The following is a 27,848-nucleotide window of genomic DNA, read 5'->3' on the forward strand; positions in this document are numbered from 1 at the left end:
GTTCTGTCTCATGAGCAATCAAATGCTGGCTGTGCCCCACCATGTTGTTTCATGACCTCCTGATGGGGCCTGCCAGCTACTTGGAAAACACTGTTCTTTGGGGTTTCCACCTTCGCTCAGTGAGGCATCCAGGGCAGCCCTGGGATGGACAGGGACTTGGGGAGTGGGCCTAAGCAGCAGGAAGCCTCACTGAGTATCTCTGAAATACTATCAGGTTTAAGAGAATCTGCCTTTGGAATTAGTCTGGGGTTGGGCTTCCCTGGTGGCTCAGATGGTAAAGAATCTGTCTTCATTGTAGGAGACCTGGGTTTGATCCCTGGGTCAGGAAGGTCCCCTGGAGAAAGAAGTGGCAACCCACTCCAGTATTCTTGCCTGGAGAATTCCCATGGATGGAGGAGCCTGACGGGCTACAGTCCACAGGATCCCAGAGTCGGACACATGCCTGACTGAACAACTAGCGCTGCTTTAACCTTCGGTGAGCCCAACTGAGGGCGTGTCGCCCCTTGCTGTGGTCTGGCCTTCTAAGGGAGACAGATTCTGCAGAAGCAGGCGGAGTTCTCTGAAGGCATCCAAGTGAGTGGGGTGGACTGGGGTGGTGACCGCTGGGTGTCCTGAGCTTTGCTGGCTGTAGGGGCAGCGCTGGAGCTGGTCGGGAGGGGTGGGGGGGCTGTTGCAGAGAAGCCAATTCTGACTCCATGTTGGAAACATTTTTAGACTCGCTTTAAGTTGCTTTTGTTATTATAATTATACACAATAGCCTGCCTCTGAGGACCCTGACCTTCTGCCAGACTGTAAATTAAAGTGTCCTTGTTCAGCCCATAATCTGTCCCTGCCTACCTGTGAATAACTTCAACAAAAAGAAGAGATTAACTTACCCGTTTCAAAGGCTGGCCATTTCTGGAGATGTTTTGCAAGACTGAAGACCCTTTCACTTTACTTCCCCACTGCCTCTTCCTCTCTGCTCTGCCTTTTGACTTCAGTTTCTCATTGCTTCTCTCATAGGCTTTGTAAAAGAACCTGGCATCTAGGCCCCAATAAAATGGTTATTTGGAGACATGAGTTGGCCATCTTCTTGGTCAATCTTCTTTGGCTTTCCAAATAAAGTCCTATTCCTTGCCTCAACACCTCCTCTCTCATTGGCCTGTCCTGCAGCAAGCAGAGTGAGCCTGGACTCAGTAAACGGGCTTGGCTGGGTTCACCTGTGTGGTTTAGAAATGGCTGGAGACAACTTGTTTCCAGGTGTCCCATTTACCAGGTTCTAACTTAACAGAAGGAAAGTTATGACCAATCTAGATAGTATATTGAAAAGCAGAGATATTACTTTGCCAACAAAGGTCCATCTAGTCAAGGCTATGTTTTTTTCAGCGGTCATGTATAGATGTGAGAGTTGGACCATGAAGAAAGCTGAGCGCCGAAGAATCGATGCTTTTTTTTAAAATTTAAATTTATATAATTTGAGGTTAATTACTTTACAATATTGTATTGGTTTTGCCATACATCAACATGATGCTTTTGAAATGTGGTGTTGGAGAGGACTCTTGAGAGTCCCTTGGACTGCAGGGAGATCCAACCAGTCCATTCTGAAGGAAATAAGTCCTGGGTGTTCTTTGGAGGGAATGATGCTGAAGCTGAAACTCCAATACTTTGGCCACCTCATGTGAAGAGTTGACTCATTGGAAAAGACCCTGATGCTCAGAGGGATTGGGGGCAGGAGGAGAAGGGGACAACCGAGGATGAGATGGCTGGATGGCATCACTGACTCGATGGACTTGAGTCTGAGTGAACTCCGGGAGTTGGTGATGGACAGGGAGGCCTGGTGTGCTGTGATTCATGGGGTCGCAAAGAGTCGGACACAACTGAGCGACTGAACTGAACTGAACAGGTTGTTAAGTCTTTCGTGTTTGGTTTTCTGGCTCAAGTGCAGCCTGTAGGACTTCATCTCACAGGGATAGCCAGCCACTGCGTCCCCTCCCCAGAGGCCTGGGGCTCCCGGGTGGGGGTTGCCTCCCAGGTCCCCTAGTGACAGGGCAGCCAGGACCGCCTGAGCTGGCTGGAGGCCTAGAGGCAGTTCCGCTGCCTCACCGGTGGCTCCGAATGAATGAGTCATTCCCTCCCGCCCTCCCGGGCGCTACTAGGACCAGGCGGGTCCCAGAGCGAACCCGGGCCAGAGAGACCCAGGGGACCACCTTGGCCTGTGGGGCCCACTCTCATCCCCAGCTCGGCGCTAGGTCCACACCGGTAACTCTGGCACTTGCCCCAGACAATCCGCCTGCCCCACGCTTGCACTCGGGGTGGGTGCCCGCAGGTACCCTGGCTCCGAACGGGGCGGTGACCTCGGGGGGTCACCTCTGTCCCTCAGGTCTCTGCTGTCAGGAGGGGAAGCCGCGGGGAGGTGTCGTGGGCGGGACGAGTGGCTTAATGAGTAAGCGGTTGGTCTCCGGTCACTCGCCGTCGCCCGCTGCGCAGCAGGAAACCCGGCGGAGGTGGGGCGGGGGGGCCGGGATGGGAGGAGCTGCGGGCCGGCGGGCGGGGACCCCCGGGATGCCTGACTCCACCAGCTCCCCAGTACCTCCCGGCACAGGTCGGGCAGTCTCTGCGCGGGGAGTCTCCGTGGCCGGAGTGCAGTTTTCGGGAATCACCCTGCCGGTAAGGCGACTCTGTGCGAGGACGCGGGGCCATCGGCGGGGAGGGTGCGCGGGTACGCTGTGTCGGGAGAGCGCACGGGGAGCGAGTGCGCGGAGCGAGCGCGGGGAGGGCGTGCTCGGAGGGTGCGGGGAGGATGCCCCGGGTGGAGGTGCGGGGAGACCGCGCGGGGAGGACGTGACAGGAGGGTGTGCGGGGAGGGTGCGCGCAGAGGACTTGACGGGAGGGTGTGCGGGGAGGGCGCGCGCGGAGGAAGTGCGGGGAGGATGTACCGGGAGGGTGTGCTGGGTGAGCGCGCGCGGAGGACGTGACGGGAGGGTGTGCGGGGAGGGCGCGCGCGGAGGAAGTGACAGGAGGGTGTGCGGGGAGGGCGCGCGCGGAGGAAGTGCGGGGAGGATGTACCGGGAGGGTGTGCTGGGTGAGCGCGCGCGGAGGACGTGACGGGAGGGTGTGCGGGGAGGGCGCGCGCGGAGGACGTGACGGGAGGGTGTGCGGGGAGGGCGCGCGCGGAGGAAGTGACAGGAGAGTGTGCGGGAAGGATGCCCCGGGAGGAGGTGCGGGGAGACCGCGCTCGTTGGACGCGAAGGAGGGTGTGCAGAGAAGATATCCGGGAGGGAGGGTGCTCATCCTCGCCTCCGCCGCTCGGGTGTCCGTCCGGGCTCCACCAAGATGCTGGGTCCACCTGGTGCATGAGATGCGCAGTCCAAACCGAGCGAGAGGGTCCCGGGACACCGGGAGCGTCCCCTTCTTGCGAGGGGAGAGTGGAAATGACGTTTTGGAGAAGGACTGTTACCGGACATTCAGAGTTAAAATGAACTCAGGTGTGTGCGTTAGGCCAACAGATTAAGTGTCACAGGGTAACATACTGGCGGCAAGGTGACCGGCAGATCAAAAGAGTAAACTTGAGTTAAAGTGTCCGACACAAATATGATTTGCACCGGGGAGCAGGTCTGTTTGCCGCTCTTGTAAGCGGCAGGTTGCTTTTAAGACGGGCATATGGGGGCGCCTCCCCAGCTCTGGGGTCTGGGGCGTGCCTAGGTAAGTCAGAGTCCCCGCCCGAAGCCTTCTCCTACCCGCTCTTTCCCAGCCCTGGCCGTCTTTGGCTCTCCTCGCCAGAGGTCGGCTCTGCCCTGTGCAGTTCCCCGCTGATGGTGGCTTGCAGAGAAACCCCCTCTGAAATCCAGGCTGGAACGGGGCCATATCCTGTAAGCTGGCTCCAGGCGTAGTGACTCTGCGCTCTGAACTCTTCGGCTGTTTTCCGTCCTCCTGGCTGCCTCTCCGTCCCCTTGCCCTGCCTAGCCTGGTCTCCCTTCGCACCTCTTCCCCCACTTCCTGTGTTTCCGGGTCAGAGACCTTTGATTCCATTCATTGGCTGTGACCCTGGCTTTTAAAAGATTTGCAATTTCCCTGAATAGAAAGAACCGTCGCCCAGGGGGTTTCCCACCCTGCCAACCCCTCCCAGGACTGCCTAGCCTTTCACTCGGCCTGCCTGACTCTTAGCAGAGGGCCCCCTCTTCCACGTCTGGGTCAATTCTGCCCCCCGCCCCGCCACAATTCCGCCCCACTCTGCCCGCCCCCCCCCCCCCGACCTCTCAGAGGCCAAACTGATATCTTGCAGTCTTTCTACATTCAAAGACTGCAGACTAATTCAAACAGTTTTATCAGACATGAATTACAGTTTTTATTCCAGTACTCTCAACCCTGGTAGGCACTGAAGTAGCACTTTAGTTGAAACAAAGTAGTTATTCTTTCCATTGGCTTTTGTCCAACTGAACTTTCTTTTGTCATAAAATTAATACAAATTCTTTAAAACAAAACAAAACAAAACAAAACAGAACGAAAATACCACAAGAAAGTGAAACTTTCAGTTTTTCTGCTTCCTAAAGATAAAGCCTGAACATCTTTCTGGTCTGCCCGCCCTCCTTCCTCTCATATACACACACATTTGCTTTTGAAATATGTTCATTCAAAAAATATATATATATAAACGTTTACACACTAATCTATATGCCCGTAGTAATCCGCCTGTCTGAGTTGGATTAAATAGGTTAAAACTAAAATAAAACAGAACAACAATAAACACAAAACAGGAAAACCAAAACCAGCTGCCAGCTGGAGGGCTTTTTGATTTTGCAAGTTGGATGTAGCAGAGCTAGACTGAGGGCCCAGTTAAGGAACTGCCGCTGGTGGCTTAGTCACTCAGTCATGTCTGACTCTTGCGACTGCATGGACTGTAGTCCGCCAGGCTCCTCTGTCCATGGGATTCTCCAGGCAAGAACACTGGAGTAGGTTGCTATTTCCTTGTCCAGGGGATCTTCCCGACCCAGGAATAGAACCCAGATCTCCTGCATTGCAGGCAGATTCTTTAGCAACTGAGCTCTGAGGGATGCCCCTGTGGGGAAGGGGTGGGGTCAAACTAGGTTACATCCTTTCTCACAGAAGAACAACAGGCAATGGAGAAATGGAAACACTCTTTGGACAGGCCTCAGTTAGGAACCAGAGTGTGAATTTCAGAACCTTTGGGTCTCTTCACTGATGGGTGGCAAGAAGGTGAGTGATGGCCTCCTGTATCTCATGTGGAAATGTTGCCACGCTCTTGGCTCCCAGTCCACCAGTGCTGATAGAAAGGTGGAGACGGTTTGGAGGAAACAGAAGTAACACTATTCCATTTGCTGGGCAAGGGGGAGAACACAGCAGGCTAGCACCTCAGGTACTAGGCCTCGCTTCTAGCGGAATCGAGAGACTTTATAGCCTGGGTCTCATCGTCTAGGGTAGATGGTAAGGCTCAAAGTGACGAAGGTCTCGCCTTCTTGCATTATTTCAAAACAGTCACCGCTGGCGACAGGCGGCCTGGTAATTGGGTCCGTTTGTCTCTGGGTTATGAGCTTCCCTGGTGGCTCAGCTGGTAAAGAATCTGCCTGCAATGCGGGAGACCTGGGTTCAATCCCTGGGTTGGGAAGACCCCTTGTAGAAAGGGAAAGGCTGCCCACGCCAGTATTCTGGCCTGGAGCATTCTATGGACTGTATAGTACAGTCAGTCAGTCAGTCAGTTCGGTCACTCAGTCATGTACGACTCTTTTCGACCCCACGGACTGCAGCACACCAGGCCTTCCTGTCCATCACCAACTCCAGGAGTTCACTCAAACTCATGTCCATTGAGTTGGTGATGCCATCCAACCATCTCATCCTCTGTTGTCCCCTTCTCCTCCCGCCCTCAATCTTTCCCAGCATCAGGGTCTTTTCCAACCAGTCAGTTATTTGCATCAGCTGGCCAAAATATTGGAGTTTCAGCTTCAGCATCAGTCCTTCCTACGAATATTCAGCACTCATTTCCTTTAGGATGGACTGGTTGGATCTCCTTGCAGTCCAAGGGACTCTCAAGAGTCTTCTCCAACACCACAGTTCAAAAGCATCAATTCTTCGGTGCTCAGCTTTCTTTATAGTTCAACTTTCATATCCATACACGACTACTGGGAAAACCATAGCTTTGACTAGATGGACCTTTGTCAGCAAAGTAATGTGTCTGCTTTTTAATGTGGTGCCTAGATAACTTTTCTTCTAAGGAGCAAGCATCGTTTAATTTCATGACTGCAGTGATTTTGGAGCCCAAGAATATAGTCTCTCATTGTTTCCCCATCTATTTGCCATGAAGTGATGGGATCTGATGCCATGATCTTAGTTTTTTGAATGTTGAGTTTTAAGCCAACTTTTTCACTTTGTTTTTTCATTTCTATTTCTTCCATAGGGGTGGTGTCATCCACATATCTGAAGTTATTGATATTTCTCCCAGCAATCTTGATTCCAGCTTGTGCTTCATCCAGCCCAGCATTTCTCATGATGTCCTCTGCATATAAGTTAAACAAGCAGGGTGACAGTATATAGCCTCCTTTACCAATTTGGAACCAGTCTGTTGTTCCATGTCCAGTTCAAACTGTTGCTTCCTGACCTGCATGCAGATTTCTTAGGAGGCTGGTCAGGTGGTCTGGTATTCCCGTCTCTTTAAGAATTTTCCACAATTTGTGGTGATCCACACAGTCAAAGGCTTTGGCATAGTTAATAGAGCAGAAGTAGATCTTTTCTGGAACTCTCTTGCTTTTTCGATAATCCAACTGATGTTGGCAATTTGACATCTGGTTCCTCTGCCTTTTCTAAATCCAGCTTGAACATCTGGAAGTTAATGGTTCAGATACTGTTGAAGCCTGGCTTGGAGAATTTTGAGCATTACTTTACTAGCATGTGAGATGAGTGCAATTGTGTGGTTGTTTGAGCATTCTTTGGCATTGCCTTTCTTTGGGATTGGAATGAAAATGGACCTATTCCAGTCCTGCGGCCACTGCTGAGTTTTCCAAATTTGCTGGCATATTGAGTGCAGCACTTTCACAGCATCATCTTTCAGGATTTGAAATAGCTCAACTGAAATTCCATCACCTCCACTAGCTTTGTTTGTAGTGATGCTTTCTAAGGCCCACTTGGCTTTGCATTCCAGGATGTGGGGCTCTAGATGAGTGATCACACCATCGTGATTATCTGGGTTGGGAAAAATCTTTTTTGTACAGTTCTTCTGTGTATTCTTGCCACCTCTTCTTAATATCTTCTGCTTCTGTTAGGCCCATACCATTTCTGTCCTTTATTGAGCCGGTCTTTGCATGAAATGTTCCCTTGGTATCTCTAATTTTCTTGAAGAGATCTCTAGTCTTTCCCATTCTATTGTTTTCCTCTATTTCTTTGCGTTGATTGCTGAGGAAGGCTTTTTTGTCCTTGCTATTCTTTGGAACTCTGCATTCGGATGCTTATATCTTTCCTTTTCTACTTTGCCTTCGCTTCTCTTGTTTTCAAAGCTATTTGTAAGCCCCCCCCCCGCCCCCCCTGCCAGACAGCCATTTTGCTTTTTTGCATTTCTTTTTCTTGGGCATGGTCTTGATCCCTGCCTCATGTACAATGTCACGAACCTCCGTCCATAGTTCATCAGGCACTCTATTAGATCTAGGCCCTTAAATCTACTTCTCATTTCCACTGTACAATCATTAGGGATTGGATTTAGTGACACGTTTGGAAGTCCCAAGGTTCAGGCATGTAAAGGCTTTCAGGACCTCAAAATCTTGAGCTCAGTATAGTTGTTAGGTAACAATGGCTTATTCTGGAGCCCTTTGTGTGGATCTCGTATGAAAGCCTCCGACTGTCATTCACTGCGTCCAAGATTTCAGAGCCCGCAGTCACGTCCAGGGTGGGGTCACGTTGGTGGTGACACCTGGCCACCCTTGTGCCTGGTCCCGGACCAGCGCCCAAGCCACCCCTTTCCACCCCGAGCCTGCTGAGCTCGGCGTCCTCCACATGTCTCATGGGCTTCAGGTCTCCTCGCTGTGAACACTGTCCTGTCCTCTCTCTGCTGCATCCTTTCCTGGCCACTTCTAGGAATCCAGGATCATCAAGAAGCAACTCGTTCCTCACGTTGAACTAGAGAAGTCTGTGCCTTTACCCGGCTCTCCCTAGACCAGCAGGCATTGGAGTTCACGTTTGCACATGTTTGCTCCACTGGACTCGGAGTCCTGCCTCTTGTCCTGTCTCTACAGATCACACACAACACGTGCTGATACCAACCTTAACAGGCACACCTGCTGGTGATTTTGCTTGAATGACTAACGAGTGCAGTTCTTAGCACCTTCTGCTCTCTTACAGATAAATAGGAAGGCATTGTAGTTGTTCAGTTGCTGAGTCGTGTCCAGATCTTTGTGACCCCATGACTGCAGCACTCCAGACCTCCCTGCGCTTCACCATCTCCCAGAGTTTGCTCAAGCTCATCTTCACTTAGTTGGTGAGGATATCCAACCATCTCATCCTCTGTCACCCCCTTCTGCCTTCAATTTTTCCCAGCATCAGGGTCTTTTCTATGAGTCTGCTCTTCGAGTCAGGTGGGCAAAGTGTTGGAGTTATAGCTTTATCATCAGTCCTTCCAATGAATATTCAGAGTTGATTTCCTGTAGGATTCACTTGCTTGATCTCTTGACTGTCCAAGGGACTCTGAAGAGTCTTCTCCAACACCGCAGTTGGGAAGCATCAATTCTTTGGCACGCAGCCTTTTTTATGGTTCAGCTCACATTTGTGCATGACTACTGGAAAAACCATACCTTTGACTATATGGACTTTTGTCAGCAAAGTGATGTCTCTGCTATTTAATATGCTGTTTAGGTTTGTCATAGCTTTCCTTCCAAGAAGGAAGCATCTTTTAATTCCATGGCTGCAGTCACTGTCCACAGTGATTTTGGAGCCCAAGAAAATAATCAGGCTTTAGCATAGTGGGTGAAGCAGAAGTAGATGTTTTTTTTTCTGGAATTCTCTTGCTTTTTCTATGACCCAACAAATGTTGGCAATTTGAAGTCTCTGTTCCTCTGCCACGTCTAAATCCATCTTGTACATCTGGAAGTTCTCCATTCATGTACTGCTGAAGCCTAGCTTGAAGGTTTTGAGCATTACCTTGCTAGCATGTGAAATGAACACATTTATATGGTAGTTTGAACCTTCTTTGGCTTTGCCCTTCTTTGGGATGAAAGCCGCTGACCTTTTCCAGTCCCATGGTCACTGCTGGGTTTTCCAAATATGCTGGCATATTGAGGGCAGAACTTTAACAGCATCATCTTTTAGAATTTTAAATAGCTCATGTGGAATTCTATCACCTCCACTAGCTTTGTTCGTAGTAATGTTTCCTAAGGCCCACTTGACTTCACACACCAGGATGTCTGGCTCTAGGTAAGTGACCACACCATCATGGTTATCTGGGTCATTAAAACCTTTTTTGTATTGTTTTCTGTATTCTTGCCACCTCTTGTTAATCTCTTCTGCTTCTGTTAGGTCCTTGCCATTTCTGTCCTTTATTGAGCCCATCTTTGCATGAAATGTTCCCTTGGTATCTCCAATTTTCTTGAGATCTATAGTCTTTCCCATTCTATTGTTTTCCTCTACTTTGCATTGTTCACTTAAGGGCTTCTTATCTCTCCTGTCTGGAACTCTGCATTCAGATGGGTATATCTTTCCCTTCCTCCCTTGCCTTTTGCTTCTAAGTTACTAAAAAGGTGAAGTAAAAGTATGAGGCAAGCGCCTGAATTCCCCCTGACGTTGCCGCTCCGGCCGCAGCTGTATTGGGTGAATAGGGGTGGGCAGGACTGGGTGGCACCTCTTGTGGGTGGACAGCACTGCGGTGCTGATTCAGTGCTGGGGTTTGTGCAAGTTAGGGTTTCTCTGCCAAGGAGGAAATGAAGTGGGTGCTGCACAAGTATTGACCTGGGGTGATGCCCAGGCTGAACATCAGCTGTACAACATCAAGGGTGTGTCCTTAGGAAATACATAAGCATATTGTCTGTTGGAGGAAAAAGGTGCGTGATAGCATTAATTCAGTAAAGCAAATGAAAAAGCAGTTATCAAAAATGTTCCCTAAATTCTCTGAATGAGCTTGCCTACGATGACTTCTAGTTACACTGCACAAAGGCTTCCCTGGTGACTCAGATGGTAAGGAATCTGCCTACAATGCAGGAGACCTGGGTTCAGTCCCTGGGTTGGGAAGATCCCCTGGAGAAGGAAATGGCAACCCACTCCAGTATTCTTGCCTGGAAAATCCCATGGGCAGAGGAGCCTGGCAGGCTACAGGCCATAGTGTTGCAAACAGTCGGACACGACTGCGTGACTTGCACTTCCAACATTCTGTAAGTTGTGACCTGAGTTGAACCGACTGCAGTGGATCCTGGAGGGTTCCCTCTCTCTCTGTCTGCATTAAATCCCAGGGGGACAGACTTTGGCCTCGATGGTGAAGGGCCTATTTTCTGATTCCTTTGATGGTTGGAAAAAAATAATTCATCTTCTTGACAAAAAACAACACCACACAACTTAAAAGTTGGGAATTAAGTTTTGTTTGATGGCCTTACTGAGGACTTAAGTCCTGGGAACAGCCTTTCAGGTAGCTGCGAGGAAAGCTCCAAAGAGGTAAAACTGGACCCAGGATATATAGAAGTTCTGCTGAGAGCAAAGCAAAAACCAAACATTTAAGTTGAACATCAGAAGATTACAGCCAATCGCAGAAACCAGACATCTCAAGTTAATGATCTCAGTGCTTTTCTGTGTGCGGGAAGATGTAAGAGGCTGGGCTCCTTGAAATCATTCGTCTGATGTTCATCTTAACCACCTAGGGCCAACGTCTTGTTTTTCTTCATCATGAGTTTCCTGGGGTACACCATGGGGATGGCTGCCTTGGCTGAGGACTTGATGGAGGCAACATTGTTTACAGCAGTGTCTGGTGACATCCTTCTACCCACAAGCTTCACATACACATTAAAAGATTTATTTATTTGGCTGCACCAGGTCTTAGCTGCAGCCTGTGGGATGTAGTTCCCCAACCAGGGCCCCTGCATGGGGAGCTCTAAGTCTTTGCCACTGGACCACTGGGGAAGTCCCCTACACATTTTTATTAACTTGAAAATTTCTTCTGAAATTCTACTAGCATGGTTCCCTGAGTGGTTATTCTTAAGCATCACCAGGGTCTCCTTTTACAGAAGTGGGGCGCTCACCTTGTTGGTGGCCTGCAGAATAAGGGTGAATCTGAGTGAGCAACCAGTCTGCCCGTGACAGCGGTATGGCTTTGGACCCCGTCTGTTCCAGCTGGTCTAAGGGCAAGTGAACTGAGAGGGGAGGGACTTCCTTCACCCCCTGCCCATCTTTGACCTTTCAGCGGGCGGGTGGGGTGGCCATATCGTTTATCCTCCACACCCAGCTCCTTCTGAGCGTGAAATACGGCTCTGGTGGTTGTACCAGCATTCCTTAGGCAATAGTGCATGCATGCTCACTCCACCTGAACATCTTAAGATATTTAGTGAGGAAGTTACCAGTTACAACATTGCAAAGGCTGTAATCTCTGTACAGAGTTGGTTAAATAAAGCTTTCTTGTCGGCAAGGCCAGGCCCTGGCCCCAGGAGGAGTTGTCTTGGGGGTGGGGAGCTCACAGGCTGAAGGGGAACACCCGCCAGCCACTAAACTGAGTCTCGGAAGCCTACCACACTTCAGGAAGGAGCTGAGGTCCGGGGTTGCAGAGGGCAAGGATAATACAGAGAAAATGCATTCTCTGCTTCAAAGGCAGGGAAAGAAATGGGCTAGAGAGAAACACTAGCAAGTCCAGACAGGATGACTTCTCTGTGGCTAAGTTTCAATTCCTGGAAAATAGGGATGGATTCTCCCTGAGGACCCCTGGGGTACCCTCTGAACTCTGTGATTCAGCTGCCGCCCCGTGGGAAGGCGCCTCTCACCCTTCCTCTTTCCCATACCCGCCTCCCCTACGTCACCCCCAGAGGAAGAGCTGGCAGACCAGAGGGGACAGATTGCAGGAGGAGGTGACTGACTCCCCATGACCCTCAGCCAGACTTCGTCTCTCCGGGGACAGTGAGGGCCGTTAAGGAAGGCTGTGGGCTGGTGCTCCGGAAGACATGTCTGCACTTACTGCAGACAATGAGATGGATCCCAGAGGGGCAGTAGCTGCTGCCTGCAGGGTGCACGTGACGAGAGTGGCGTTTCCTGGATGCCAGACTTCTTCAGAAGCTGGGCTGTCTGTGTCTCATTTCACCCGTCTGTCTGCTGGATGCTGTAAAGGCAAATTATGCCCTCAGAGTTTGATCACTGAGTACAATTCTGATTGTTTTCCCCACACCATCAAGCAGTTCTCCACACCAGCTCCTGCACCATCAGGGAGTCCTACCGTCAGACTGAGTTCTGACACTGTCTACCTGGGGACAGTGTCAGACCGCACAGGCTAGGGGCTCAGGCCAACAATACTGTCTGCCTTCTCCCACCCCGAGCCCTGCACTCCCATCACAAGTCTGGGTTGTCACCTGGCTATGGATGGGAAGTTCCCAACAACCACCCTGCCCTGCCCACCTTGGGTACAATCAATTTGCAATTGACTCAGGCTGCTGGGCTTAGGGGGCACCAGGTTAAAGAACCCGCCTGCCAATGCAGAAGGCATAAAAGACACAGATTCAATCCCTGGGTCAGGAAGATCCTCTGCAGGAGGGCGCAGCAACACGCTCCAGTATTGCCTCGAAAATTCCATGGGCAGAGGAACCTAGCGGGCTGCAGTCCATAGGGTTGCAAAGAGTCAGACACGACTGAAGTGACTTAGCACGCGTGCTCGCACAGGCTGGAAATTCCTGAGAAGCGTCCTATAAATGCTAAGGGAGGGTGAAGTCCAGGCGAGGAGAGGCAAAGCAACTGTCCAGAAAAATCTGTGCCCGGACCCAATTATGATGATATTTGGTCTTCAGCATTTTCTAAAAATGGTCAAAATTTAACTGTGTAACAGCACCCATTGATCCTTTTCTCCAAAAGGAGACCTTCTGGATTTTCGCTTGGTGGGTTTGGTTTTCTGATAAGTGGCTGGCGGGGTTCCAGGTTGAGAACCTGACCTGGGAGTGCTGGGGGTGGCTCCATGCAGAATCCGCTCACCGTGTTCACCTCTGGGAACACGGCTCAGCTCTGAGTCCTCAGGCTCAGCTCTGCAGTGGCAGTCTGATTGCCCAGCCCTAGTAAGATAACTGTGGTTACCTCTCATGGACTTCCCTTCTTCCGGCTCTGAGTTGCAGCAGGGCGGTGGGTTGATCCATACCTGCCCCAGGTCCTTCCCTTCACTCCATGGCAGGTTCTGAAGAGCTGCTGCCTTTGCTTGCTCCCTTCCTGCCCTGAGCTGGAGGAGAGTTAAGATTCGAGAAGGGTGAGGCAGCCCAGTGTAGTCCGTTGGGTCAGGGCTGTCTTGCCCTGGGGATCGCATGAGACGCCAGCCCACACTCTGACTTCGGGTATATTTCCGCCAGCTGCCCTCTGAAATTAGCAGCCTTCCTGGTTGTATATACGTGCCTGCATGTGTTGCAGAAATGTAGGGTTCCTCTCGAAGGCGCTGGCCTTCCATAGGTTAACGTGGCCTTGCTGACAGAGCAACAGTGGTTCCTATTGGGAGGATTAACTAGTGTTCAAATAATTAAACAAGGAGCGCACTGGACCGTGGTGGCTCTAATGCTGAGGCAGCCCGTGTCAGCAAACTGAAATCTAAGCGATAAATGCCTCAAGGCTGCAAATTCAAAACAGTGTGAACAACCATCACACACGGCCATCCGGGCCTCTTGCAGCCATCAGTCACCTACTGGCTTTGCTCCCACCTTCTCTCCGCAGGTCGCTCCCCAGCTCCCTGGGTGGCCACTGACTGCGGTCGCTGTGCCCTCAGATGAACTCCTAAAATGGTCACTATTACCTTCTCACAGACTCTGCCGTCTTCTCCTAGGGTCCTGCCTCAGCTGAGGGAATGGCCTCCACCGCGGCTGAAACGGAGAAGCGGGAAAATCACAAGTAAGGTGACCTGCATGCTGCCCGGCCTAGGCTGATGGGGATGACCTTGAGTTTCTAGGAGCTGAGGCGCGTGGACACCTTGGTTCTTGGGTCTGAGCCTGAGCGGGGTCTGGGGGACTGAACGCTGGGTTGTCTGGCAGCTGAGCTGGCTGAGAACGCCTGGCACCTGGAGCCAGGCACGGCTTGTAGCCTTGGGGTGTTTGTCCCTCAAGGATGCAAGCTCTCAGACCTGTATCCAGTGAGGTTTCCTTACTCCTGGACACTGTTTCTTTTTTGTGAGCTAAGTTTTATTTGGGGCAAAAAGAGGACTGCAGCCTGGAAGGCAGCACCTCAGGTAGCTCTGAGAGGCCGCTCCAAAGAGGTCATTGGGGAAGGTCAATTCATAAGATTTTGGGGAAGAGGGAGCTCCATGCAATCCAGCAATTACTTTACAAAAGGCTTTCTCCTCTTGGACACTTTCTGAGTCACAGTCCCTGCTGCCCTCCCAGCTCTCTTGGTTCTGACTTTCAAATACTTTCCTTATCTCTTTGCAGCTGTTCATTATCCACTGTGTGGTTCACATGGCCACTCTTTTATGTATATTAGTGCATTGCTGGTATTGATGCAAAAAAAATTAATAGTCAATCTGAGAAAAAAAAAAAAGGAAGATTTTACTCCAGTTAGCCTGAGAATTACAACGCAGGAGATGGTTTTCCAAAAAGCTCCAAGGACTGTTTTGCCCAGAAGAGGTCAACGGTTTTGAGACAAAGTGTAGTAACATCAAATGATGTATTACTGGGACTTCTCAGGTGGCGCTTGTGGTAAAGAATCCACCTGCCAATGCAGGAGATGTCTGGAACAGGGGTTCGATCTCTGGGTCGGGAAGATCCCCTGGAGAAGGGCATGGCAACCTCCTCTGGAACTCTTGCCTGGAGAATCCCATGGTCAGAGGAGCCTGGCAGGCTACAGTCCATAGGGTCACAAAGGGTCACGACTGAAGAGAATTAGCGTGCCTGCATGCACGCACACACGACATGTTACTGACAGTTTGCACAATCCAGATATACATCCACAGAGCAGTGAGTCATGGGTCGTCACGACCCCTTACAAGATTAAGCAGGAAGAGGACAGCTAAAATATTTGTGGCGTTTTGATTCCACCTGTTTGACTTAGTATGAATAGAATGCTAGATTTGTAACTTATGTATTCACTCAAAACTTTGATATAGTTCCGTGTATTCTGACATCGGTATTACTGCTAAATGTCTAGAAAGTTTGTTACCTTGGTGATTTAAAAAAAATTTAAACGAGGCTTGAAACTTCTAATTCAATTTTGAGAATATAAAGAAATACTATGTTATAAAAAAAATCCAGGAAACATGTGATACAGTATTGTTAACTAAAGTAGAGATTTTGTTTAAATCTAACAAAATTTTATGCTTGTGTCCATTGTTTTCACCCCTTATTCAAGATTCATGTGTTCAGTCACATTGAGCAGCTTCAGCTGCATGCAACAAATTCTGGTAAATTCTCTCTTCATTTTTATTCTGTTACAAATATTTTCTAATTTTCCTTTTTATGGTTTCTTAGATACACACATCATTTAAAATGGACATTTAATTTCCAAATACATGGGATTTTTAAAGTATCTTTGCTATTAATTTCACATTAAATGCTTTCTTCTCTGCAGTCAGCCTCTGTGTCTTTGACTGTCTCCTAACTTTATTGAGACTTCCAATGGCTAAGTCAAAGATCTCTGTCAGTAAATGTCACATTGCACTTGAAAATGTGGGTTATTTTCAAATATCTTTTGCTACTAATTTCTAACATAATTCCACAGTAATAAGAGAACAGACTCTGTATGATGTCAATACTTCAGACCTAAAGGCCATCCAGTAAGAGAGGAGGAGCCCACCAAGTTAACCTAGGAGTAACGGACAGAGGAAATTGGCCCTGAACTCAGCAGTTAGTTTGACTTTTGAAACTTAAAAATGACTGCGCCCAAGGAAGAAATACCTCTGGTTTATAAGCAAAAGTGAGCAATTATTAAAGTAATTAGCTTACAGGCCTGGTCTGGCATCTTGGTCAGCTATCTACTTCAGATATCATAATTTTCTTGTCCTGGTCTGGCAGTATTAATCTTAATTGAAGTCTAAGGAGGCCTAATAGAGCCCCTTCCAAAAGTCCTTTATCTGATGTCTTTCCCACGTGTATAATCCCCTGGTTGCAGGCCATGGTGCATGTGATCTTCATTCAAAGATATAGATTACTTTAATAAGCGTCAGAAACAAACTGTACAATAATGTAGCATAGCAACAAGGAGTCATCTGAGAAATGCACCTTAGGTAGTAAATACAGACCTCAATTAATAATTATTAGATAATTAATTTTATTACCTGATAAAGCTGATGAGAAGGGAAGAGTTTCCAATTTCTGGAGAGATCAGGTAGAAAGAAAAGGTAACTGTCTCAATTCTACTTACAATGTGTAATTTACCAAATTTCTATAAGTCATAATTAGCTTGAGGGGAAGAGTTTCCTTATATCTGAAAAACAGGTCCAGTGGTTAGGACTCTGAGCCTCCAGTGAAGGGGTCATGTGTTCAGTCCCTGGTTGGGAATCTAAGGTCCCATAAGCTGCTTAGCAAGGTAAAAAACAAAATAAGCAACTCCCCCCATCAAAAAATAAATAAATAAAAAAAAACCACCAACCAGGAATTGAACCCGAGTCCTGGTAGTGAAAGTGCCAAGTCCTAACCACTGGACTGCCAGGGAATTACCAAAAAGTCCTTTTTATGGAATCTTTTTGAAGATGAAGCAGTCTATAAATGACAAAGGACATAAAAAGGCAAGATTAAAGGTCTGATTACATTGGATTTGGTAAAGAAACTTGGCTATTTCTGTGACATACAAAATTTTAAGATAATAACCAGAATTATGATTGTCAACATTATCAGGATGTACCAGATTCTAAGGAGTGGCATATAATTTCTAGAATATGTGTATTAGTAATACTTAACCCACACAATGTAACCTAAGAATACTTGCCACGACAACGCTTCCCATGTAATTTAACATACCAAATAAGCCTCATGAGTTTAATTTTACTCTCTATGAGGTGCTTCAGGGGTCCCTTCTGAAGAATCCCAAAGTCAGCTTTGGGGAGAATTTGGGGAGTTTGTCAAAATAGCGAAAAAGTTTTAAAACACTTGGTCACATAGGACCTTAGGTCACTGTGGAACAATACTTAATTCGCTTAACCAAAGTGAGAATGCAATCTTTCAAAAGCAAATACAGCTCACTTAAAAGGCAAAGACGCACGACCCAGTAGGGAAAACGGCTCGATATTCCGAGAAAACTTTTTATCTTTTTAAACATTGTAAAAAAATACTTATTCATTTTCCATTTATTTGACTGCATTGCATCTTAGTTGTGGCATATTGGGAGCTAGTTACCTGACCAGTGATCGAACCTGGACGCCCTACATTGGGAGCACAGCGTCTTAGCCACTGGGCCACCAGGAACGTCCCTCCAAGAAAACACAGAGAGAAAACCAAGCTTCAGTTTTGCATCAGTTACTCTTAGTAACAAAATATATTTAATTGAATTCAGTCCTACCTCACTATACATAAAACTCTTTCCTCAGGATTCCCTTCTCCTAAGAAGGGCTCCTTGGGTCTCTTCTGGGAGGTTCCTCAGGAGGTCCTCTGGAGCCTCACACATGTTGGTCATCTGCTCACGTCCTAATCCCACATGGACACCTGCCCTTTCCTTCATTCCCCGCAGAGTCTTTGGCTCATTTTCAATTGGGGGGGCTGCCCCGGGAATGGCACGTGCAGAGATAACTTTACTTGAAATAGTAGGGTCGCCAGTGCTTCCAATCATTGACAGCCAAACACACCCTGTCCCCACTGTTCTCTCCCTGACCTCTGCCCCCAAGTTGAGGACCCTGGGGGCTGATGGAGTGGGGATAGTGCGAAATAAAGGCTGGAGAAGGGGACCTGGGCACCAGGAGAGGTGGACACACAGCAGTGACCCCCCCCCCCTTTGGTTTTAGGCTCCCTTCCTTATCCAGCAGCCCCTTTTTTAGAAGATGTTTATTTGTATTTATTTGGCTGTGCAGCATGTAAGATCTGTCTTAGCTGGTGCATGCAGAACCTCATTACCTGACCAGGGATTGAAACCCAGGGCCTCTGCATTGGGAGCATGGAGTCTTAGCCACTTGCTCACCAGGGAAGTCTCTCTGCCAGTTTCTTGAGCATGCGACCCAAGACACCTGGGCCAGTTTGTCCAATAGCCATGTTTTTCCCTCCCTGCTGATAAACTCCTGGAATCAGAAGTCAGGTTTCATTCCTTTTGCGTCTCACCCATTTCTTTCACAGAGAGGTGCTCAACGAATATTTGGTAAACAAAGTGACAGAATAAAGGAAGATAAAGTCAAGTTTGAAACTGTGTGTAGGCTAGAGGAACAGTTTTCCAAGTAATATGTCTTTTACTTGTTATTTTAACATCCCTTTAAAAAATGGAGTATAAGCTTAAAAAAACTGAATCGCTGTGGTAGACCTGACTCTTACAACACTGCGAGTCAGTTAGGCCTCAGTAACAAAAGTAAGTCTGGGCTTGTTCTGTTTGCTATTATGTGTCTAATTTACATATTTTAAAATCCTTGCTGGTCTCCAGAGTTACACCCTATTTCCTTCTCCTCTTCCTGGAATGAAAGAGGAAAGAAAGCTTTTGTATTTTGAAATAAGTGACAAAGTTGTTCTGTCACACCCTGTTTTGTCAGTTCCGACGCCTGCCTAGTAATGCTTCCGTTTGTAGTCTGTCCTGCGAACATCCCGAAGGAGGCCAAGAACCATAATCATAGTAAAACAGTTACCTTCAGAGGGGCTACAGATGCTGTGGTTGTGTTGCGACGTCGGAATTTCAGCTTGGCCTGGAGATTCAGAAGGCATTCAGGGAGAGCTTGGGATTTGTCCCCGCTGGATTTGGTCCCCTGGAAAGAGACCCCCTGCCCCAGGAGAGTGGGCTTGGCTGGGACTGGTTGGGGTGCAGCCCAGACTGTGGCTTGGGCAGGTGGCTCTCCTGAGTGAGACTCTCTCGTCTCTGCCTCAGGGCCGTCCCGTGAGCCAGCCATCAGCACCTCTCCTTTAGAAAAAGATCTGTCTCTCTTTAATATTTTGTTTGCATCTTTAAAAAATTTAAAAATTTTTTTTCACTTGATAATTTTTATTGACGTGTCTTAACACAAAAAAATAATGCATTTGCTTTACAGAAAAATGTTTGCCTCTTTTTGTATTGCTTCTCGACACTGTTGGGCTGTGAATTAACTTGGATGCCATTCTAAGGAAATAGGAGGGAAATGTGAGACGGGAAAGGAAGAAGTGATGAGATGCAGAAGACAGAGGAGCAAGCACCTTTAGTCTAGAGCCTGGTCTAGAGCGAGGACCAATGGATGCCAGGAGAACAGGGGCTAGAGACGGCAGACGAGGTGGCCCGGGTCAGTCACACTGTGGTGTTTACAAATCCCAGGATGCTTAGACCGTCTCCTGTATGGTTTTTTCTCACAGTTAGATTGAGAAGGAAATGTGATCAGTGGGTTCTGAGCAGAAAGTCTGACTCAGAAGGAAGAAATAGAAGGTCCTAATTGCTGTGAACTGGGGCCCCGTGCTGCCTCCCTCTTTGCCCCTGGGGTGGGCAGCACACTTGTGTTTGGGATCTGGAAGGCACAGGTGTAGAAGGAGGTGCATCTAAGGCTGCAGATGCAATCTAGACCTTGGCATTATGTTTAAAAATTAAGTTTTATTGGAACACATCCATACCCATTTGCATGTTGTCTGTGGCCACTTTGATGTGACAACAGCAGGGTTGAGAAGAGGTGATGGACCTGTGTGACCGTCAAGGGAAAAAGTATTTACCATTTGGTCTTTTATGGGAAATGTTTGCTGACCTCTACTGCCAGCTAGCAGTGTACTGTCCAAGAGAAATACAATGTGAACCACACAAAGTTTCAAGCAGCTGCAGAGAAAAAAACAAAATGGAAAGATGTCTTTTCTCATCACTCTCTTTGGATGATGTGCCCGCTAAGTGCTGGCTAATGACAAGGAAATGAAAAGGAAAGGCATCAGATTGGAAAAGCCATCTCTGAGTGGGAGGATTACAGGCCATTTTTTCCTTTTATTTCCATGCATATTTCCTGTGATAAGTATATTATTTCTAACACAAAGCCACATATGTTGAGTGAGCTTGAGTTGGGTGGTAACTGGCTACACTCTATATGAAGTGAACTGGCATTCTGATCTTTGTACCATTCGGGGCTCTTGTGAGTTCTGTCTGATCATCCTCCAAAACCTGGAAGTGAAGAGGGGGTGAAGGGGAGGAGTGGCGGGAACTGAGATGGGGCAGAAGCCTCTGTAGGTTGGGGTTGTCCCGCTGCTGGGTTCCGCGTGCCTCGCCGGCACAGAGCGCCTCAGTGGTCCAGTTGGCCGCTGGATGCTGGTTCTATAAACTGTCTCCGTTCCTGTTTTGGGACAGTGACTTGGTGCGGCTTTGCAACCCCCACATAGCAGCAATGAAGGAAGACGTCCTCTACCACTTCAGCCTCAGCACCAGCACGCACGATTTCCCAGCCATGTTTGGAGACGTGAAGGTAAAATGCTCAGGGCTTTCAATTCTTGGAATTTGTCGTAAGATCAATAATACTCTTAATGCTTCATTGAGAGACTAGAAAAGAGCAGACACTAAATCTTTCTAGGGGACTAAGGGATAACGAGGAGGAGCAGTCACCGTGTCTGCTGTCTGTCATTTAAGACGCACATCGATTTGTTGAGCTGGTTCCTTCAATGACTTACTTGCTGAATGCAGCTTCCAGGCACCCCTCGTCCTGAGCCTGAAGTGCCTGGGTCCAGAATTGTCCTCACAGAGGACTTTTAAAGTGGACTAAAGTTTAGGATTCTAAACTGAAACAGGCCGCTGACCCTCGATCCAGGGCTGCCTCATGGGATCATAGGTCATGACCAGGTTATGTCCCACTGGCCGCCTGGTTCTTTCATGCTGTTTATTTCAAACTAAGGGACAATTTTCCACTTTCATTCTTCCTTTAAATCTAACCTATAGTTTTTTTCTAGGCTGTAGAAGTTTTCTTTTTTATGTTTAGAGACTAATAATTCTTTGATCATTGAGTCCCTAAGAGTGACTTATTTACTTGTTTTTCTTTGGTAAGCTTTCTTGTTTTGCACTTTTCAGACCGCAGGTTCTGTGTCTCTGAGATTTACCCGCTCCGTCCACAGCTACGACTCCCCAAGCCCCCACTGGCCCCCGACTCTTTCTCAAACTGGCCATTGGGTTCTCTGCCGGCAGGTGAAAGGGCGGTTAGAGGTCCATTTTATGGACAGGCTGCTTGGACACTGAGGGTCCTGCCCCACCTTATTCTGAACCCAGGCTCCCTCCAGTGCAGTGAGCTGCCGCCAACACAGATGGATGGACCCCGGGCTGGCGTGGAGCCTGGGTTTAATCTGCCCAGGGCGGGCGAGGCTGTCCTGCATTTTGTGCATCTGACTGCTTCACACTGTTGGGTCCAATAGCAGTGAGCTGAGTCCATGAACCAGTGCTTCTTAAATCTGAAGGAATGCTGGAATCACCAGGGGGCCTCCACGGCACACAAATTACTGGCTCCCCACACAGAGCAGGTCCGGGGGGAGGCCAGGGAAGGGACCTGCACTTCTAGCAAGTTTCAGGAGATGCTGCTGCAGTGGGGGGCCCACTTTGAGGACCCATGCTCCTCAGATGGGGTGCGTTCCCTCTGCTGACGGGGTTCTGTTTTCTGTCTGCAGTTTGTGTGTGTTGGAGGAAGCCCTTCCCGGATGAAAGCCTTCATCAAGTACGTGGCCATGGAGCTGGGCTTTGCCCACCCGGGTGCTGACTATCCCAACATCTGTGAGGGCACTGACCGCTACACCATGTTTAAAGTGGGCCCAGTGCTGTCGGTCAGCGTGAGTACCTGCCCTGGTGGGGGGCCGGGGCCCCCAGCTCTGCAGGCTTCCTGCCTGCCCTGCACACAGCCCGGCAGGGGGGACAGGGGTGAGGGGAGCCTGGAGCTGGGGCCTGCCTTCAGGACAGGCCAGGACACACATGGAAACACACGTGCATGCCCACCCAGCTGTGTGCACGCGGTGAGGACCCAGGTTGGAAGCCAGGAGGACCTGCCTAGACCGGGGCCCCAGGGAGAGCCAGGACCAGGACCAGGCGGCCCCCGCCCTGGCCACCTCACAGGGACTTACATCGCACACGTGTGATTCAGCACTGAGTGAACACAGATCTCTGGTGTCTCTCGTTTCCCAGTTCTGGTTTCCTTTGTAGGCAAGAACATTAAGCAAGTGCTGCCATAGAGTAAGGCTGCCCAGAGGGTGCCCCCGCTCTGAGTAGCTGAGATGTTTGGCAGCTTCAACCACACAGCACACACCCAGGAATCAAGACGTGCTCAGATCTCGATAGTAATAACCCATGGAAGCACTTCCCACATGCCAGACTCCATGACTAACACATCCTCCAAGGACTGCCCCACCTTGGATCAGCTCCTGGTGGCTGTGACTCCAGCAGACCTCTGAAGAAGGCCGAGGGTTAGGGGTGGAGAGGCAGCAGCCTTCACAGGGCGGAGCCACATGCCGGCCACTGAGGATGGCTGCAGCAGAGCACATGGAGAAAGGGGAAAATGTGTGCAGGACTTCCCAGGCCAGAGGAGCTGCTCATTACCTGGCAACCGCAGGCCTCTGGTCCTCAGCTGAGATCTGTTCTTCTGGTTGTGGTGCATCAGACGGGGTCATCCGTTCAACAGCATCATGCAAGCCTTCCCCACGTAGTCATAGTTTTTAACTACGTTTTGAAGTTCATCTTCTTTACGACCACTTAGCAATGCACCACAGGGCACACAGAGACTCCACCGGAGCGTGACACTAGTGTTTCTCCCTGGTTCTAGCACGGGATGGGCATCCCCTCCATCGCTATCATGCTGCATGAGCTCATCAAGCTGCTGTACCACGCTCGCTGCTCCGGCGTCACCCTCATCCGCATTGGCACTTCCGGTGGGATAGGTCAGTGTGCAGAGCACGACCGGGACCTTGCTGGGGGTAAGGTGGGGCATCGAGGGGACCCAGAGCTCCTACCTGGGCTGTGTCCAAGGACAGCTCAGCAGCAGCAGCAGGTGTGAAAACAAGTTTGTTTTGTTATTTATCTATTTTATGGGTTTTTTTTTTTTTTTGGTCCAACTACTTCTACCAACCCACACCCCAGAATTAGCTGCAGAAAGCTTCCAGGCCACCCGCATATGAAAACTCACTCTTTTTGGGTTACACTCTCATGCCTTCTTGTTTGCTGGCGTCTCTTTTTATTCTTTCTACTCTCTCATTTCCCTGCCTTTCTCCTTCAATTCGCTCACTCCTCCCTATCCTTGCAAGGATGTGAAGTACCTTATGAGAAAACCTACAGGAAACTCAAAGGGGGAAGAAAGAGATGAAATACAAAATTAAGATAAGTGTTCTTAAATTGCCTAAAAGCCCTCAGTGCTCGTTGTAATTTTTTTTTTAACATCACAAAACGCTAAAAATTATGTTGAGTTTTAAGCCAAAGTCGTTGAAACAAACTTGTTTTATGTAAGTTGTACTGCTTTCAGATGTCCCAACTCAGGGCAGGTTTTTCTGCTGAAAAATGGGTTCTGACAATTCTCACTCCCATCAAGGAGCTGGGAGCTGCTCGGAGGCCTGGCCTCTGCATTTATTTTTGACTGTCTAGGCCTGAGTTTCCCTGGATTTATGGCACTTTGAAAATTTAGGTTTCCCTGCTGTGAACAGGGCTTCTGTAGGCCCTAAATCTTCTTGATAATAGTCTCATTTTCTTTTCACTACATAGACAGACTGATAGGTAGCATCCATGTTTGCAGATTGTCATTCCAAGTTTAACGGGGTTCTCAGAAAACACCCCAGTGGCTAGGGAGGGCCCTGCCCACTTAGCTGTGATACTTTCCAATGCACAGGCTCTCCTTCATGCACGTGGCACCAGAGTCGCCAGAAGCTCCACCAAGTTTTTCCTGAGTTCTTGCTCTGCAGGGATTTTAAAATCAATAACCAGAGAATGAATTCTGGAGGGAGTAGGGTGGGTTTTGAGTCTCCCAAAATTGCTTCATAGAAATAGACAGATCAACTAAAGAGCCAGACCCCAAATCCTCATCAGCAAAGTGTGACAGGGCACCCCCCGAATCCCGAAATAGGAAGAGTGGGTGGGTGGCACGGGCCCCACTCAGGAGGAAGCACGAGAAACTCGGGTTCCTGATGGATGTGAGAGGAGAATTCTGAAATAGCCAGCGGGTATCCTGAGAGAGCGCAGGGTCTGAGGAAGAGCAGCTGACCCTGGAGGAGGCTGCGCCCTCCAAATTGAGGCCTGAAGCAGCTGGAAAATCCTGCACCATGAATTCATGAAAGCCACCATCTGAGGGGTCTTCCAGGTCCACACTTGGGGTGGGGAGACACTTGAGGAGTGTCTGTTGAAGCAGCAAGGAAAGTCCAGATCCACACACAGTGGGGTGAGCAGAGCCAGAACTTGAGGATTGGTCATAGTTTTTAATGTTTCATGAAAGCAGCTGATATGGGGGCAAGGGCGTGGAGCCCTGGAACAGCTCTTGTGGCTTCTTCCTCCTTAATGTCTAGGAAAACCAATATCCCATTAAAGCAAGTAGTGGTGAGAAATGCTAATGGTCAAATCTCAAGCAAAGTTATTAAAAGTCCAAAGACGGAGGAGCAGAATAATGTAGCTACAGATGTGGAAACGCCCAGAGAGGCACAGAAAGCAGATCCTCACCAGGAGTCACTCGTGGAGGAAAGCCAGGGCATCAGGGGCTGGTGGCCACAGGAACCAGTTCTGGGGAGCCCGGAAATTCCTTACACTATTCTTGCCTACTTTTGTTTTACTCAAAACCTTAATTACTTAAAAAAAAAAGTGCAGAACAGGGACCAGCTGAACACTTGCTGGTAAAGGGAGCCCCAGAGAGTTCCAGCAGCAACTGTTAAGATGCTGCTCAGTGGGGTAGAGAGGCCCAGTCAGTTTCACTTTCTTTTTTGCACTTTTCCGTATTTTCTGTATCCTCAACCCATTCGTTTCTTTTACCATCAGGAAAAATAAATCTGGCGTCGAAAAGGGGTCCTTACCTATTTCTTTTTAGGGCCTGACTGACCTTTCAGTGTTGCTGTGCATGGACCAGGCCCTTCCCTTCCCGACCCCCCGTCTTCCTTCCTTCAGGTCTGGAGCCCGGCTCAGTGGTCATCACCCGGCAGGCAGTGGACCCCTGCTTTAAGCCGGAGTTTGAGCAGATTGTCCTCGGGAAGCGAGAGGTCCGGAACACGGACCTGGACGAGCAGCTGGTGCAGGAGCTGGCGCGCTGCTCCGCGGACCTCGGCGAGTTCCCCACAGTCGTGGGCAACACCATGTGCACCCTGGACTTCTACGAGGGTGAGCGGCGCGCTGGCCTCGTGCTGGGGGTCTGCCACCGACGTGCGCTTGCTTCGCATGATTTCCACTGCGGGCTGGATGCTGGAGGGCAAGCAGGCCGGGCGGGCTCGAAACCACCTCTGTGTCTGGGGAGTGGGGTGGGCGTGCAGTGGGTGTTTATTGCGTGCCCGTGCCGAGTGCTCCACGGTTTTCCAGGGCAAGGCCGCCTGGACGGGGCGCTCTGCTCCTACACCGAAAAGGACAAGCAGGAGTACCTGCGGGCAGCCTACGCGGCCGGCATCCGCAACATCGAGATGGAGGCGTCGGTCTTCGCCGCCATGTGCAACGCCTGCGGCCTCCGAGGTGGGATCCGTAGGCTGCCACTCCCCACCCCACCCTGCTAAACCCCCTGCATCTCCCCCCTCCTCACCCAAGTCCTCCCGGGGCTACCCGCCTGCCCTGCCCCGCAAGGCATGCCTATGGGCCCAGTGCATAGCGCGCCTCTGTGCTCTTCAGATTGACACGCGCTGCAAAGCAGGATCTGCAGTGTCTCTGCCGGGACTCAGGTGCCACTAAGGGGCCAGAAAGATGAGAAAGCTCCCCCTCTGCTCAGGGCGGGCTTCGCTGCCAGCTGTCCAGTGAATCTGGCCCTCAGAGCTCCTGGGATTTCTGAGTCGTAGTTCCTGGCCTCAGCCCTCCAGGCCCAGCTCTGCTTCCAGAAATCCTGCCGTCCCTGTTGTCTCATCACCTGGCCTTTCAAGGCAGTACAGGGGCCCGAGCTGGTCCTGGAGTTTGCTGAGGGAATCTCTTTGGGATGCAAAGGCAGCCGGAGGATGAGACAGTGGGACAGGGTGCTCTGCATCCCAGACCTTCTCTCGAGGAGTGGAGGCTGGTCTCCAGGGATTAAGCTAGAAATCCCGCTGTTTGTGCTGACCTGGCGTTTGCTCCCTGCAGCCGCCGTGGTGTGCGTCACCCTCCTCAACCGCCTGGAAGGAGACCAGATCAGCAGCCCCCACGAGGTGCTGGCCGAGTACCAGCAGCGGCCCCAGCGGTTAGTAGGCCAGTTCATCAAGAAGCGCCTGATGTAGGCCTGATCCCCAACATTTATCTAGAGGGCGTTTGTGGTTCCTGCAAATAAAATCGTTGCCACAGTCTCCTCTGTGTGACTTCCTGGATCCTTTATGCAAGAATCTAGGGAACTGATTTCAGGTCAGAGGCAAAGAAAATCCTGCCTTAGCTATGAAGATTAAAAAAATTTTTCTTTTTAATTTATATTTTGGCTGTTCTGGGTCTTGATTGCCGCGTGGGCTTTGCTCTCCTTGTGGTGAGTGGGGGCTTCTCACTGTGGCGGCGTGTCTTGTGAAGCATGGGCCTTGCGGCATGCGGGCTTCAGGACATGCTGCGCACAGGCTCTGGAGCGCTGGCTCAGTGGTTGTAATGTAGGGGCTTAGCTGCTGCCAGGCAAGTGGGATCTTCCCGGATCAGGGATCTAACTTGTGTCTCCTGCATTGGCAGGCGGATTCTTTATCGTTAAGCCACCAGGGAAGTCCAAGGGTTTTCTTTTTTTTAAAGCTTCATTGGAGCATGCCCACCAAGTTAGCCTGATTTGGGTTTTCTTTAAGAAAGTTCCTCAGTATTTGAAATATTTCTAGGGAGGTTTTACAGACTTGTAAATACTAATTGTAGTCAGATTTCGCTCACAAAGTGAGACTTAGGTCCACTTTAGCCTGGCAGCAGCCCTGCGTCAGTGACTCCATGTCCCTCAGCTTCCTCCTGGAGTCAAACCCCCTCTCCAGACTAGAGGCAGAAAGGGATTTGGAGGGCATTCCAGGGTGTCCCCTCCTGTCTCAGATGGGCCTTTTTGCAGTAGCTGTTTTTGGGGTGTCCCCAGGTCCCCCAGCCCAGAGGCAGTTGCCCCAGTTGCCTTGTTGGCACATCTACACCCTTGTAATGTTTGGTATTCAACTCTGTTTTAGGTTCTCAGTGGGCTGTTTTCTGATTGTATACCGAGGCCTGCCCTTGTGCCTTTTTGGTTTGGGGAATCATGTGGAGACCGTAGTGTTGATGTATGAGTATGGTCCATGCACTCTTCAAAAAGCTTATTTCCTGAGATTTTGAGGTTCATCCCAAATTGAGGGTTGGTAATCAAATCATTCAAGTGGCACCAAGCTGGGCACCAGTCCAGATGCCAAGACCTGTCTATTACAATAATGACTCCATGTTAGACCTTTTACTTTAACTCTTGCTTTTCTTCACTAAAAGGATACTGTTTATATATAATGGTCTGCCTGGGGGTATCCTGCCTGGCTGCCTGAATATTAAACCAAAGTGCCTTTGTTCAGGACCCTGTCCACCTGTGGATGGCTACAGGAAGTAATGAACAC

General features: G+C 49.5%; 1 protein-coding gene across 1 annotated transcript; it reads left to right on the top strand.

Annotated features, from left to right (window-relative positions):
- On the top strand, positions 2,511-26,618 carry UPP1 (uridine phosphorylase 1). Its single transcript, XM_018047447.1, has 8 exons — positions 2,511-2,646; positions 13,949-14,013; positions 20,524-20,638; positions 21,822-21,980; positions 22,964-23,078; positions 25,276-25,485; positions 25,681-25,827; positions 26,419-26,618. Exons 1-8 carry the CDS (start codon positions 2,542-2,544, stop codon positions 26,550-26,552), a joined length of 1,050 nt encoding a protein of 349 aa, XP_017902936.1. The 5' UTR covers positions 2,511-2,541; the 3' UTR covers positions 26,553-26,618.

Source organism: Capra hircus, chromosome 4 (genome assembly GCF_001704415.2).
Source record: "Capra hircus breed San Clemente chromosome 4, ASM170441v1, whole genome shotgun sequence".
NCBI classification, from domain to species: Eukaryota; Metazoa; Chordata; class Mammalia; order Artiodactyla; family Bovidae; genus Capra; species Capra hircus.

Coding starts and splice junctions, on each gene's coding strand:
- UPP1 (XM_018047447.1), top strand. CDS start 2,542: ATGCCTGACTCCACCAGCTCCCCAGTACCTCCCGGCACAGGTCGGGCA. Junction 23,079..25,275: donor TGGCACTTCCGGTGGGATAG/GTCAGTGTGCAG, acceptor TCCTTCCTTCAG/GTCTGGAGCCCGGCTCAGTG. Junction 25,828..26,418: donor CAACGCCTGCGGCCTCCGAG/GTGGGATCCGTA, acceptor TGCTCCCTGCAG/CCGCCGTGGTGTGCGTCACC.